Here is a 14,890-nt window from a genome sequence, read left to right on the forward strand (position 1 = left end):
TTGGAGTGTTCTCAGTTTTTATCTTTTCTGTGATTGAAAAGAATCTGCCTCTGAGGAGTGACCTTTTCTGGTGGCAGTATATGAAACGTTGGCCACGACTGCTTTCTCGTTTTCCCTGCATCCTGTACAGTACATGGAGTGAATTGTGTGGCATCTTGAGATGGAGAAGTTGCCTCTTTTTCTAAAACATTATTCTTGGCTGCACTTGTGTAATGTTTGGCAGCCATAGCTGCTTATTTTAAGATGTTCATTAAAGAAAAAAATTAACAGGATGAGAGACAGCTGCAGGTACTGGCAGTATACAAAATTCATAATTACTAAGAGTAACTGAAGCATATTATAGTATAATTCAACCAAAAAAACAGCTGGCACATGCTATATTTGTCATGAGAGCTTTGCAGAAAAGTACTTGCTGCAGCTGGTGGATTTATCACCTGTCTGCTGAAATGCTAGAAGCTCACCTTTTGTTTCCTACTCACTTAGCAAAGACAATGTGCAGTGGGGGCTGATTTAATTATCCAGCAGTTGGGGTTATTGCTCTGTTCTAATATTGAGATCTCATGAGGTGTGTTTGGGGGAGGGTTAACACGCAGAATGAATCAACTGTCTGCCTCAACAGCCATCACATTTCCTTATGCTTACAAGGTTAAACTGTTTCCTTTTAAATATGTGTTCAGTGTGATCTCATTATAAAAATAATTTCTTGATTACAGCTGTATATGAGCCCGTAAACTCTGTTTATGGTCTGTGCTGCTAAGCATGCTAATTCCACACCTCAGGACAAGCACAGGAGACAGGCTCTTTTCAGTAACTAAGAATTTTTAGGGCACCTAAAAATTGGTCTCCTGTATTGAAATTGCCTCATTTGATGCTTAATACTAATTACAGAGGACAAATTACAAAAATAGTGCTACATACTAACATATTGTCTTGATCCTGCAATCTTAATCCATCTTTAATTCTTACTTTATATAAAAGTGTTCATATGTGGTAACAGGTGTAATCTGTATGTAATTTTAACTGTTAACATCACTGAAATGCTGCCTATGTACTTTCATTTTTATGAAAGTTTAAAGTTGTTGAACTGTTTTTGTGACACCTACCTGGGACCAGTAGGTTGAGAACAGGTGAGTGGAAACTCCTCACCAGCTGTAGGGGTGACCTGATGTTACAGATGCATTGCAACCTTGTATTTCAAGTGCCATAGATCAGTTTTCAAACTTTTATTAAATACGAAGCTTCAAAGTTTATAAAAGTAAATTATTGTTGAGAACTAAGTGTCATCATTAAAAGAGCATTACATTAAGATGTAATGAGGCTGGAGTATCTCCTACATTACCTCCATTCTCTGAAAAAAAATAAAAGCATTGGCTTCCCTTGCAGCACATGCAGTTTCAGCAGTAGGTAGAGCATTTAAGGTGAGGTGGTGGAGTAGAGACTGCTCAGAGGTTAGAGCAGCTCACTTAGATTTGCATCCTTCCCTGGCTAAAATTACTGGAGTTGTATCTTTAGTCATCCCTCTTCTTGAGATGACAGGAGACAAGAACAGCTTCCTTTAAGCACCAGCTCAGAGATGTCTGTCATAACCCAACTGTTTTTTGTCTTCAATACTGTGTAAATTGAAGATCACTAAAACTCATTCAGTATCAAAGTAAAAAGACCACTTTGAAGTAGGGGGTATTTTCCTTTTCCTCGTGAAGTGTCACATTGTTGTCTGTCTCACAAGTACAGAATGATTTATTTTTAGGTACTTCAAAGCACCTTTAAAAACGCCCACGTTGAGGTCTGGTTATGGAACACTAATTAGGATGTTAATCTCAATATTGAACTTACTGTGCAAAATGCAGCTTATATTTATTGCATACTAGATAGCATGCTTCCAAAATAAGATTCAATAAACAGGAAGAAAACCCTGCAAAATGTCAAGTGTTCTTGACAAAGTCTTGCTGATTCCAACAAATACATCTTGTTCCTTTGCCATTACAGTTCTGAATGCACAGCATGAAGAAGTGCTGTGTGGTGCTTTTTGAAATCGGTGTTTTAAGAATAACCCTGTAATTAAAACCCACCATAAGCCTCCACAATTCAATGAACTATCTATGAAATTACGTTCCAATAACTGAAGTACTACTGTTTGCTAATCAGCATCTTTTCTTCTGATTCCCAGAAGTGAGCTGCGTCAACAAAAACTCCGTAGCCAGGAGCTCATTTCCCAGCTGGAACTAGCAAATGAGAAGGTAACTGAGGTAAGATAATGACTGATGTGACAGCTACTTTCAGTTACAACCTGATGTGCATACACTAAGATGTTATCAGAAACCTGTATAGGTGAGTTATATTGCTGGTTTAGAGAAAATTAAGGATTTTTGATGGGAATAGTCAGTAATAATTGGAAAGCCTCACTGTTTCTTGCTGACTGACATGTTCCAATGGCAGGAACACAAATGAACTTTACCATCAAATTACAAAAGTGAAAGGAGAAATCATCTTTCTAGGTGACTAATCTAGCAATTCTGGACAAATTCAGGAGATGTTTCTGAACTTACTTCTGCCTGTGAATCCATGCAAGCCTCTAAATAGGAACAGGCACTGGGATAATGTGGCGTATACAGAGGCACCAAGTGTGTACTGTGATACACAGTAGTACATGCTGTGTGTATGCACAATTTACATTCTGTGTCCATCTCTGCATATGGCTAAAAGCATCATCCATTAAAGATTAAGGGCAGAGTTGTTTTGGAATGTGCATTGTTCCATAATTAATGGCCACTTTAGAAAAGGGCTTTCCTGTCAGCCTTATAAATGTGGGATAACATCCAGTTCTAGCCAGGATAAGTCCTTCTGTCTTGTTTTTCTGTAGTGCTGCGTTATTTAGTGGAGAAGAATGGGGCTGATGTGAGAACAGATTTCTGTTGATGCCTTAGGTTTTAACTTTCATATTTTTCAAATCCTGTACTGCCTAGATTGTAACTCAAAAGTTTCTTGTAGCCTGTTAATTTCTGCTCTCTCATGCCAGGCAGACATAACAAAGCCTCTCCAGGCCTGCTCTCCAAGGACATTCAGACCGTCCTAGGCCCAAAAATATAAACCAAAAGCCTCTAAAGGGAGGGGCAAGCTTGGGGGAAACTACATCATTAACTGAAGCTTTAACTGGAGAATTAACCCTGATATGCAAATGAACCAAACTTATAAAAGTGTGGAGAACTCATGACCTGTTGTCCATCTTGGGGTCCATCTTGGCAATAGCCTTTGGCTCCCCAGGGTGTACCTTTGAAGGCCTTTCAAATAAATACCTATCTTTATTCCCTTAATCCTGCCTAGTCTCTGTTTCTATGGGGCCTCTTAAAGCATCACTGTGAGTAAAGGCTGGTTAAGAAAGGCTTTTTACAGACCCTTTGAAGGGAACAGAGGAGATCTGTAGCAGTTTTATCATCCCATTTGTACTATCTAATATATTCCTCTTTCTTCTGAGTGTAGCTAAAACATTTACATTGTAAGGTTGTGTGGATTAAATAACCTGAATTAAAATGTCAGCTTTTATGCATCTTGCTTCAAGATGGTGAAATGAGTAAAACTTCCCCTGCAGATTGATTGATTGGAAAAGTCATATGATGTCACATTTGAGCTGGAAATTCTCTATGATGTGTCAGGAGTTTGTCCTCAGGCTTTTACTGTAAGGGGAAAACAGTTCCACTTCTGATGTTCCTCTTGTGTTAAGCTTTTTTTTTGCTAAAGAATGTGTGAATTCAGTAAAAAGAATTTGGCATTGGTGATGAGCGATTCTGTTTCCACAGGATGAGACATTGATCATGGAATATCGGGAATACATTGACAGGCTTCAGAGGCGACTGAGCCAGGCAGAACAGAGAGCAGCCACAGCATCCCAACAGGTACCCAGCTCACAAAAAACATGTTATCCAAGCACGTGGAATATGTAAAAGTACTCACTCTCCATCATTTCTGAGGCTGAGGTGATCATTTATGAGCATTTTTACCAACACAATTTTAGCAAGCTTGGATTTTGGACATGTCACCTTCTGACAGGATGCTTATGTGACAGTGTAGGTTTGTTTGTGAAAACCAGTTTGATACTAATTAAACCTGCACAGTTCAAAATGTGTGAATGAAGGTGCAGAGGCATTTCCAGCTTTAGAAATGGCAAGTTAGCAAAGACAAAAAACCCCTGAAATAACTGCAGCTGCTGTTTGCATGGAGCAGGTCTGTTGGAGTGCACCCACTGCAGTTCCCGTCGGCTGTGTGTAACAGCTGCAGCAACTCCTGCAACAATAAAAATTGTGCAGACAGAGTAGGAACTGCTTGTTTCCTTCCATACCATTGGAGAGGTAAAGGAGAGATAGTGTATCCCTCTCAGTATTTAATTTTCCATACTGTTCAAGCTGTACAACTTGAAGCAAATCCCATGGGAGTTTATACACTGAGTTCATTTTTTTGCCAAGGAAGTTCATTACTCAAGTTGGCCTCCTATTAAGTAAAGATGGTCTTTCTGCCTCCTGCTTTTTTTTTACATTGATTTAGGAAAACCATTTGCAAATTACAGCTTGTTAATGTGGGTGACCCCATGTGAGCTGCAGAGAGGAAATGTTTGGCTGACCTAAAGTGCTCAGTTAGGACAAATAGCATTTTTTTCCCAACAGCAGTGAATAAATGGGCATAGCTGCCAAGCTGTCCTAACATAAGCTGTGGTTCCTGGCTCTAAATGCTCTCTGTCATGACAAAGTCTATTCAGCTGGTGAAGATTTGCTCTGAAAGAGGAATTTTATTTTTTTTAACCTCCTGTTTGTTATATGGATCTGTTTAGCTCTAATGCTTCTGAGATGCTGTCTCCCCTTAAAAACCCAAACATACTCATGTCACGTTTCAAGGGAATAAACTCATGGCCTCAGTGCCCATAGAGGAAGAGGTCTTGCTATTCCTGAAAACACAGGTAATTAGCTGTACCTCACCAGGCTCTCTCAAAGATAACAAAGAGATTTGATGTTGTGCAGCCCAAATGCTGCCCAGATCTTATTGCTAGACTTCAGAACTGCCTTGCCCTCGTGGCAGAGGTTACTGCATAGGCCTCGCTGCTCTGTAGTGACTTCAGAGCTGCTGTGCCAAGCCCCTTTTTTTTTTTCTCCACCCCAAAAAAAAGACATACTGGTACTGTCCCTGCTAAAAGTTGGAGAAAAAGATCTTCAAAAGCAGTGCAAGAATGTCCACTCTTATGAATCTGGGTATTTATTCTCTTCTAGGCCTCAGAAGGCTGAACATTCACATGTGTATTTGATCAGATGCAGAATGATGATTCTCTCTATTCTTAATCTGTAGGCGCAGGGCTGCTTTCTGACTTGCGTATTCTCACTACATTATCCACCTTCATTGTAGAATTATATCAAATATAGGCTAGAGCTGGACTAGTAGGGAGCCTGGAAAATTACACTTTTATTTTGGTCACTTCAATGACTGTAAATCTTAGCTTATTCTGAAATAATAGCAATTCAGTACAAAACACAAAAAATGCAGGATAATGTTTGCTCAAGTTTAAAACATCTATTCTGTAGGTGTCTTTTAAAGTGTGTTCCTGGTACCTATCATCTTGTATTCTCTGGGATCTGAAATAAGACAAGAGCAGTAGTCATGTACAGAGTACATTGTAAATTCACACTGCCTGTGCATGTTCCCTCTCCTTCATGACACATTCAGTATGGAAGTTCTGCTGTTACTTTGATCCTACAAAGAATTATTAAGAAGCTATCATCTGCTTGTGTTTCATTACAGCTCAGCCTGATAACTACACAGAATAAAAAAGCTGTTCCCCTGAAGGATCTGGAAAATATTTAAACACGTGTTTTTATCATTCACCATGTTGGGATTCAAGAGGATTGCTGGAGAAACTTCATATTGGAGCACTACAGTCAAATGCACAGCAAGGCTTGTAAAACTTAAATTCTGGTTTATTCCAGTAAGAAAGAGAGTGGATGAAGATCCTGTCTCTGTATGCACAATAAAGAGTGGAAGAAGACCGCAAAATGTTGTCCTTAAAGTCCTTTAATGTAGCAGATGAAAAAATCTGACACAGTGCTGTGGCACATTCAGGGGTTTTTTGGTCTAAAATCCACCAGCTCCAACGGTGACAGGATTGTGTTCAGGGAGTAGGTAACACTTCAGTAGGTACTGAAATTCATCTCGGCTTTGCTCACGTGCACCTTAATTCTTCTTCATAGTGCAGGTAACTTGGGAACCACTTGAGGATCCTTTATGAATTATAATTAGACTCATTACATCATGAATGTCAAAGAGTTGCTGTTTTGATGGGCGGTGTTTGAGCTGCAAGAAACCTCCATTGCCTTCCAGTTTAAAGAATTCAGTTCAGTTTGGTCTGGTGCCCCTAAGAGTAACAGGTAATAATGAAAATGCTGCTATGGCTACTCAGCTCATTTCTAAAGACTGTAATCTTCCTGCAGCTGTGCTTTTTCTTCCTAATTACTATTTATTTTACTGTGATTTTACAATTCCTTGCTTTTCTGTTGATCTGCACCCTTGGTTTGTACATGTCTGGGAACTTCTATTCTCTTACTTTAATTTGCACAAAGGTGAAGTCATCCAGCTCTTATGCCTTTTGAAATAGTGGGATTGAATTCTACAGATGCCAGGATGTGGGAATCCTCATGTACGTATTTTTTCTTTGATATTTGAGACATGTCACACCTATCATTCTAAAATTAGAGCCAAACTCCATTTTCTCTTTTAGCATATATTCCAAGCATTTGATAGGTGTTTTAACTGATTTTGAAGTGCTCACATCTTGGCCTGAAGTGACAAAATTGCTTGTCCTTCCTCTTAAATGTGAAGAGTGTAATTCTGGTTTCTAACCTGTCATTCAGCTGATGGGTAGTGCTTGCCCAATGCTTGATGGAAATGTCTTATTTGGATTAATAAACCTGCGTGTCCATGGCAGTGGAGCTTCACCGTATTTGCAGTTTAGAGGACAGAGCTGGGCTGATCCCCTCATGGAAGCAAGACTTTGTGCTGCCTCCTGAAATCTTGGTAGTTCAGGTAGAGCCTGCAAGATGGATGCACCCTCAGGAACAATTTCTGCTTGCTGTAGGGAAAGCCACTAGTTCCTACAGTGGTTGCTTTTTCGATAGATGCCTGTATCCAGTGCAATCTCTAAATCTCAATTTTGGTAAAAGATGTTGAAGATTCTCCAAAACAACATGGATACATTTTTCAGAAGCTTCAAGCAGTCTGTTTGGGTGAGATTTTCATCAATCAGCAGTGTGTGTGACACAGAGGCAGGCAAGTACCAGACACCTTGTTTTGATTTGCATAATGCGCAGCTGCGATGATGACAGGCCACCTGGAAGATTTTGTGTGAGCTATTAATCCCCTTCACTCCTCAAAGGCAGGCTCTGGCTGTGAAGTGAAACCTGGCTGGAAGGGGCAGGCAGTTCCAAGTATTTGTGTATTTGTTCCTGAAGGCACAGAAGGGCTCCTGCATGCTTCCCTGTTAATTATGGGTATATTCATTTCACCTTGGGGTGCAGCTCCTGTGTGGTGGCTGTTTGCCAGAACAGGAACTGCAGGGATGACACAAGCACCTCATGGTGAAGGAAAGGGGCAGGAGAGCAATTCCAGCAGATGACCAAGGAAAGGAAAAGGTTTCCTTCCTGTCTGTCAATGCAACCATGAACAGGAATGTGGTCACATGGAACTCATCATACACCTATCACCTCCTTTCATTTCCCTGAGGTGGCTAGAGGAGGCTGCTCTGCTCCCATGTTGCTCCCAGATGGGGAGATCTGTTTTTTTCAAGATGGAGTGCTCAGCATGTGCTTTCACAGCCTTGCCTTTTCCTGCTCTGCACCAACTCCATTCTGTATTTCTACATCTGGAGTTCAGAGGAATCCTCATCTCCCAGAAATCCTGCCATAGAAGCAAATCTTCTCCCAGTAATGCTTGACCCCAGCCAGTTCAGAGAGTGAATGAACTTTCAGCCTAATTATCCCGAAGAGCCACAGGTTCAAACCTCATGTTCCTTTTCCAGCAGAACACGTATGGAGATTATGGACTTTGCAAGGACATCCTCTATCCACAAATGCAAATGTTTTGAGGTAAGCAACATCTCTTTGAGGGTCCCAAGGGACAAACCACACAGTGTTCTGCTGATGGGATGGGCACAGCTGTCAGTAACAAGCAGTCCTAAAAAAACCTTACAAATTTACAAAATCTTGCACCTGCAGTGTGCATTGTGATACCTGTACTAAGCCAAATCAAGTGCTTGTTTTAACCATGAAAGCTGCTCAGATCATTGCAGTGAAGAACCCAAACACAAAGACGGGGAGGTCTAAACCACTGCTGGCAAGGATACTGCAAAAATGTACAGCATTTATTCACATACAGACAAAAGGCACAATTCTACGGAATATTTTAACAAAAAAATACAGCTGTTTCAACTAGGTCTTTAGAAATACTTCAAAAAAGGGAGAAAATAAATACAGGTTGGGCCATGTAATATAAAATAGTCATCTCTACATATACTTTTTATTTCTGTTTCTCTTCATGCACCTTTTTTTTTAATTAATTTCAGCTGAATGGACACCAAAGCTAGGCACATAGTGAAAAATCTGTACAAGTTTTACAAATGTCATCACAATTGTCTCAAATGTCTGAAATCAAGATTTGCACACAACATGAACCCTTCATTTAGATCTGTGTGAGCTTATAACCTAACAAATGGCATTCCGGGCAACTCTACAGACGTTCAACTAGCCTACAGTCGACAGAACACACCGATCATATCAAAGATCTCTTGGTCAGTCAGCACAAGGAAAGGTAACGCTTAGAAACAGAAATCCAGCAAATCCCAGTAAAACACAGGGGTGGGGTTGTCACTGCAGTACCTACAACACCTCCTGCTGAGTGCTAAGCATGGGGACAAAACTAACCTACAGAGCCGGTCGTACCGCAGCCTTTTTGGTTTGGGTTCAGCTCGACTGGAAACCTCACAAAGCTTTTTACCCTCAGTGCCAGGGGACAAAGCAGCTAAGGCATTCACTCTGCACAACATTAGTGTTCATCATAGTGCAAATTAACAAGGTACCTCTCTCCAAGGGGTGTGAGGTTAAAGGTTTACTCAGAATCCAGATTTAGGGTATTCCATCTATGGCTTGGCAATTCCTGTGTGGTCATGAGCTTCTTTCTTTCTGCAAATATCAGTGCCTGTTTGAGGAAGGCTGCTGGATGTTGAGTAGAACTTACCGGCTTTCACCTTTTGTCTGTCTGCTGTTTATACTTTGAACACATCCCAAGAGTGACTCTGTAACCTCAGTCACCAGTGCCCTGCCTGACTTTTACCTCTATAAGTCATGTAATTACTCTGACTTCTTGGGACCAGCAGAGGGATTTTGAAAGTACTATCGTACATAAAATTCCCCTTCCTCAAAAGGTTAAGACTTCCGAGTTTTAAAACAATAGGGATGCATTCTGGTGAAATACATAATTGATAATGTTAACTTGCATAGCAAGATAGGGTGTTAAGCCTTTTTTATTTTCTGATTGAATCCTCTGGAAGACTCAGTCCTATGGCAGAGGAATTCTGTGTTGTCAGTGTTCCCTCCTCAGGAGGCAAGGGTCAGACATTCCAAAGTGAGTGGATGCCATAACAGCAGGCTGGGAGTAGCAAAAGGGAGGAGAAGGAGGTTCTTTATGCCTGTCTCTCTGTTAACACATTGCTGCTAAAGCTTTTTCACCAGTACATACCCGACCTACCTCTATGAAGAATTCCAAAATTTATAGGCTCCTAAGGCTCCACTGCGCTGTGTGCACTCTACTTGGTACAAAACAGTATCCTCACAACCTAATAATTATTGCTCACTGCTTACTAATTATTGCCACTTGCAATTATTAAAAAAGTACACAATCAGAATACGAGTTCCCTCTTCCATCAAATCTAGTCCATAATAGAATGAAATAGTTTTTCTTTGTTTGACTGTAAAGAGCTAATCATAATGTATTGCCTTTGCTTTTTATCCTATTTAAAAATATATATTCATGTCCATTTAAAGCAACCTTTTAGTGTCCTAAGCCTGACTCTCCCAGTATATATCATTAGTGCATCTGTGGTGGCCTTTGGGAAATCCTACTGCCTAGTGCCTTAGAAAACTTCTGTCTGGAATTGTCATCACACTCCCGAAGGCAAGTGCCCGACTAAGGGTGACAGGTTATTCCATGGGGTGCTGGAAACCCCAGACCTGCCCCTTGCTCAGAACTGAGCCATATGGGAGCATCCTTTGTGTCAGTCCCAATCATTCAAGCCCTGCCCTGTCCTTTCCTCCTTCTCCAGTACAACGTCATGGCTATGCCTGGTCATCATTTACATGTAAACTCTGGAGCATCCGGAGGCGTTTGAGCTGCCACCTGTGCTCAAACTGAACACAACAGAACACATTCCGCAAAGAGAGGAGAAAGAGCTGCCCCTGCCCAGGGACAGGGAGCATCTGTAATGGGATTTACCAGTGCAGTGCAGTATGGTCTCACAACCATCTTCCATTCAATACACACGAGTTAAATTAAAAGCTTGTGCTTTTCCAGAAGTCAGGGGAAGGGAGTAAAATTTTCAGTGCCTTTTAGCTAGAACGGATGGATGCAGCCTAATTCCTCCTACCCACCCTAGCCCCTTTTAAAAAGATTTTTGTGAGTTGTGTGCATCCCAACTCCTGTTTTAGTACTGATGTCACTTCTCTGCTTACTCAGGAAAGCTGCAAATATGGGAGATTCAAACTTCTCACAGAAAGGGGGAGGGTGAGGGCATTTGGATGGGGCAGAAAAAAAAAAAAACCAAAACAAAACCAAAGAGCTTAAAACTGCTTTAAGTGCATGTAAACATATTTATACAACTCAGAAAAAATGGGTTTTCAATTTGTCAGTCTGTAGCTCTAAGAATGCTCCTCTCTCACACCGATGGGTAAGGTGGAGTTGGCTTGTAGGCAGTGACTCTGCTGACCCTGTCCCTGTGTCCAGTCAGGTCGCCAGGATGCTTCTCCGAATAATGTCCGTCCTCCTGCCGATGGTGCTGTTCGGACTGAGCCTCTGCTGCCTGCACTTCTTTTCAGCCACTTCAGGCTCCGAGTCACTCATTTCGGCGTCGGGGACGTACCCATCGTTCTCGCTGTCAGGCTTTAACTTGCTTTTCGTCCGCTCCTTCGCTGGAGCCCTGCCCACGCCCAGGTAGGGGTAGCCGGAGTTCTGGCGGCAGGCCTCCTCCAGGCTCTCTCCCTGCTGCTGCCTCTCCCCCTTCTTTGGAATTCGGAATCCGCCCCAGTTTTTCCCTGGGCTCGTGGGTGTGGTAGGCACTTTAACTACTGTCTGATTAGAGTTTACTTTGACGAGACCCCCGTTGCATTTAGGCACTATATCCCTCCGAGTGCCAGGCGCTGACCTACCACTGGAGTGGTTCATAGCCCTTTTGTTTTCCGATTGCCTCTGAGAGAGTTCTGTGGGTCTCAGCGGTTTGTGGTTGTGTTTAGAAGTCTTTTCCTTCAGTTCTGCCTTCGCCACCTCGCACTGAGGGCGATTGTCTCTCCTTTTCCTGTGGTCTGGTATAACGATGCCATTTTTCTGCTGTGCCGATACAATCCGTGTCTCAGCAAAGGTCTTGTCAAAATTTAAAAAGCTGCCTGGAGCTGCACCTCCTTCCCTCGGGCTGGGCTGCCTCAGCAGGGATTTGCTGTCATTCCCAGGCCTGTCTCTTACCCTGTCTCTCTTGTGAGGCTTTTTCAAGGAGCGGGCCAGGGATGTGCCCATCTGCTTCCTGAAGAATGCAGAATGCCACTTCAGATCCTCGATCTTGGGGGCGTTGGGGCCCAGCGAAGGGCTGTTGAACAACACCGTGTTTTCCATGGAGGAGAATGAGGAAGGCACACCTGAAGAGAAGCAAACTAAGTTCAAGTCAAGCAATTCCATAGCTGTGTAAATACCAGTTTGCAATGTACCTATTTTAACTCTGCTTCTCATGCCTGATGTGTCCATATCAGAAATGGGTATTTGGCTGCCTGTCCTGCACTTTTAGGTCACATCTCTGGGGATATGTCACGGTTTCACAACGTCATGCTGGTGTGATTTTATTTTCCTGTACCTGCATCTAATTACAGGTGTAGCAAATACAAGTCCTAGCACTGTTCTGTCCACTAAGACAGAGACACTCCTCAGAGAGGGATGCAAAAAGCAACCAGCAAGTGGATCTCACTGATGCCATCTAATATATGGTTTATTAGTTACTCAATAGTTAAAGGGTAATCTGGTCAATTTTGAAGGTATTCATCTTTCTGAGGAATGAAATGAGAACAAATGAGGTCCTGTTTGTCCTTCCCAGCCTGTAACCAAACCTTGTGCCTGTGGTCTAACATGAGAAAAGGAACACTGAGGCATACCTGAAACTCTTTCTTGTTCCAACTGCTTTGTGTAGCTGTTAAATATCTGTTCTTGAACTTTGCAAATGGATCTCTTGATTTTTTCTCTCCGCGTCACCATGTAAGTGAGGTTACGCACCTGGAAGACAGCGAGGGGATGGGTTTTACAGGGATTGCATTCCTAGGATGTTGCCCTATCTGTGCTTTGAATTCATTTAGCTGGAGTACTATACACCATTTAAACAAGTTAGTAGAGCATTAAGTTTAACCACCTTCAACACAATTCGTAGAGAACAGTCTATTTAATTGACAGATTATCTGTTTAACTGACAGGCTATTTAACTGACAGATTATTCATCAGATTTGGAGAGCCACAGCACAGAAGTAACTTCTACAAACACCTGAGTCACAGACACACAGAATCTAGACAAATGCTGGAAATCCTTGAATGTACTCAGTATTAAATACTCCCCAGATGAGGGAATCACTGAGAAGTACTGGTGGACGATTCCAAGGCTCCTCTCTCAGTACAGCATGGTGCCCTATGAACTACAACCTTGTGGGCTGATCTGGAGAAATGTAGCAAGTGTGTCTGTTTTTGCAAAGGTCCCTTTTCTTAAATCCAAATTATCTTGAATGTACAATCAGTGGGAACAGAGTAGTAAAATGTTAAAAATACTACTAAAATCACGTATCCTGTTTTGACATCACATTTAGGAATGGAAAGGATACACACAGAATAATTTAAGATCCAGAGAACATAGTCACAAAGTCTAATTATTTAGCTGATCAAAGAGAAGATGACAAGAAAGCTTGAGCACTTGGAGCAGGAACAAAAGATCCCAAGTAACAGCTAGGATCTGGGCCACCTGAACAGCTAGAGAAGGGCCACAGGCTGGAGCTGAAACTAGGAAAAAAACAAAAACCAAAAATTGCAGCAATTCATTATAAGAGTGATTAGGCATCAGGATCCTTTATGAAGGATGCAGTATATCCATGAGCACCTGCTGTCCTGATTTAAAGATTAGACAGTTGTTATGGAAGAAAGGCCCTGGTTCACCTACAGGTTACTGAGGTAGGACCTCCTGGGCCAGCTTTCGTCCATGACCTACATGAGCCACATGCTGTAAGGACATAAAAGACTCATTTCAGTGCTCTTTCTGGCTCTTAAGAGCTCTTAAATTCTACTAGTTAACCCAAAAAGAAAGGAATTTAGGATTAGATGTACTCATTAAAACACCAAACTGATCCTACTGCACTGTTATTGGAACACTCAAAACCTAAATGAATCAAACATCATTTACCTCCCAAACCTACATAGATAGTCCAGGGAAACATCATCCTACTCTGGTATGCCAATGAAACACAGATCTGCTGCAAATCAAAGTAAGTTTCATAATCTTTGTCACCAGAAGGAAGGAGCGTGGAAAGCCCTTAAAGGCTGAAAAGGCTTCAGCTGGGGGCTGCAGTACAGTCCACAGCCATCAGAGTTAATCAGTAAAAAAGCACAAGTGAAAACACGACAGTCCAGTTGCAGGCAATTGAATGCTACACGCCAAGACCTGCTGGCCCTGTGACTGACCTCTGTGTGCAAAGGGTAATTGCTGTGCTCTGGAGAAATCTAGTGTTAGTGGTCTTGCCTGACAGCACAGCTCTGAGCTGAGATGCAGCTCGGGGTGAGCATAGTTTGGGAACTCGGCCAACTGTGGCCAGCACCGGCAGTGCCAGGGCTTACCCGCTCCAGGTCCTGCCGGAGGTGTGTGAAGAGCTGCAGCCTCCTGAACAGAACATCCTGCTCCCGTTTAGCCAGATTGTCCTCTTCGTCCTTCTTTGGGGTAATCAAAGGCTTATTGAAGTTGGATTTCCTCTTCAGCTTCCAGTACTGGTAGAGGAATTCCACCGGCTCCTCGGGCAGGCGCAGCACTTTGGCCACTTCCAAAGACTCAACAAACGTGTAGAACTCGTCCTCCAGCTGCTGGAGCTTTTGCTTGCGGAGGCTGACCCTGTGGGCCTCCTCCTGGTTTTGATCCATGCTGTGGAAAGGGTCGATGTGGGCAGGAAGAGAGCTGTCCTGAATCCCATTCCTGTTCTCTTGACCTGGGCTTTCACTCAAAGTCTCAGCATCCGCTTTCTTGGTGGAGCTGTGCTTGGGACAGTACGACTTGAACTTCACCTCGTCGTTCTCTGCCAAGATGGTCTTCATCTCCAAGCCGCGGTCAAACGCACAGGTGACATGAAAGGCTGTTCTGCAGTTTTTCACTGAACACTGGAGGAAATAAATTGAAATTAATCAAATAAATGTAAAGTTAAGGAGCCACACTGCCTAAACCTATTCGAGCAGTCAGGGCTGCTTTGGAAGAAGAACCCTGTCACTGCACTCTGCTTCTAAGCTGCACATACGTCCTTGCTCTCTCTCATTAGGGTTTTGACTTAGTGCTTTCAGGCCAGGTGAGGATCAAGTGGCCCAGAGGGACAGGAGT

At 42.4% G+C, this 14,890-nt stretch overlaps 2 protein-coding genes across 9 annotated transcripts in view; one reads left to right on the forward strand and one right to left on the reverse strand.

The window, feature by feature from the left end:
• SCLT1 (sodium channel and clathrin linker 1) overlaps nucleotides 1-6,290 on the forward strand; it is a 31,291-nt gene extending 25,001 nt beyond the window's left edge. The window contains exons 19-21 of one of the 2 annotated variants that reach the window (XM_032108602.1): nucleotides 2,168-2,246; nucleotides 3,795-3,890; nucleotides 5,779-6,290. In XM_032108602.1, the coding sequence (XP_031964493.1) occupies nucleotides 2,168-2,246; nucleotides 3,795-3,890; nucleotides 5,779-5,841 (238 nt within the window). In that variant the 3' untranslated portion in view covers nucleotides 5,842-6,290. Of the gene's footprint in view, nucleotides 1-2,167; nucleotides 2,248-3,794; nucleotides 3,891-5,778 lie in introns of those variants that run through there. The other variant, XR_004240078.1, reaches the window with a different exon arrangement.
• Nucleotides 6,291-8,359: 2,069 nt separating this feature from the next.
• Nucleotides 8,360-14,890, reverse strand: part of JADE1 (jade family PHD finger 1) — a 43,217-nt gene continuing 36,686 nt past the window's right edge. For 6 of the 7 annotated variants that reach the window (XM_032108598.1, XM_032108601.1, XM_032108597.1 and 3 more), the window contains 3 exons: nucleotides 14,146-14,676; nucleotides 12,432-12,549; nucleotides 8,360-11,924 (listed from right to left, as the gene is read on the reverse strand). In XM_032108598.1, coding sequence (XP_031964489.1) covers nucleotides 11,023-11,924; nucleotides 12,432-12,549; nucleotides 14,146-14,676 — 1,551 coding nt within the window. In that variant the 3' untranslated portion in view covers nucleotides 8,360-11,022. The remainder of the gene's footprint in view (nucleotides 11,925-12,431; nucleotides 12,550-14,145; nucleotides 14,677-14,890) is intronic. The other variant, XM_032108596.1, reaches the window with a different exon arrangement.

The sequence above is a fragment of the Corvus moneduloides genome, chromosome 5, assembly GCF_009650955.1.
Source record: "Corvus moneduloides isolate bCorMon1 chromosome 5, bCorMon1.pri, whole genome shotgun sequence".
In the NCBI taxonomy this organism is placed as follows: Eukaryota; Metazoa; Chordata; class Aves; order Passeriformes; family Corvidae; genus Corvus; species Corvus moneduloides.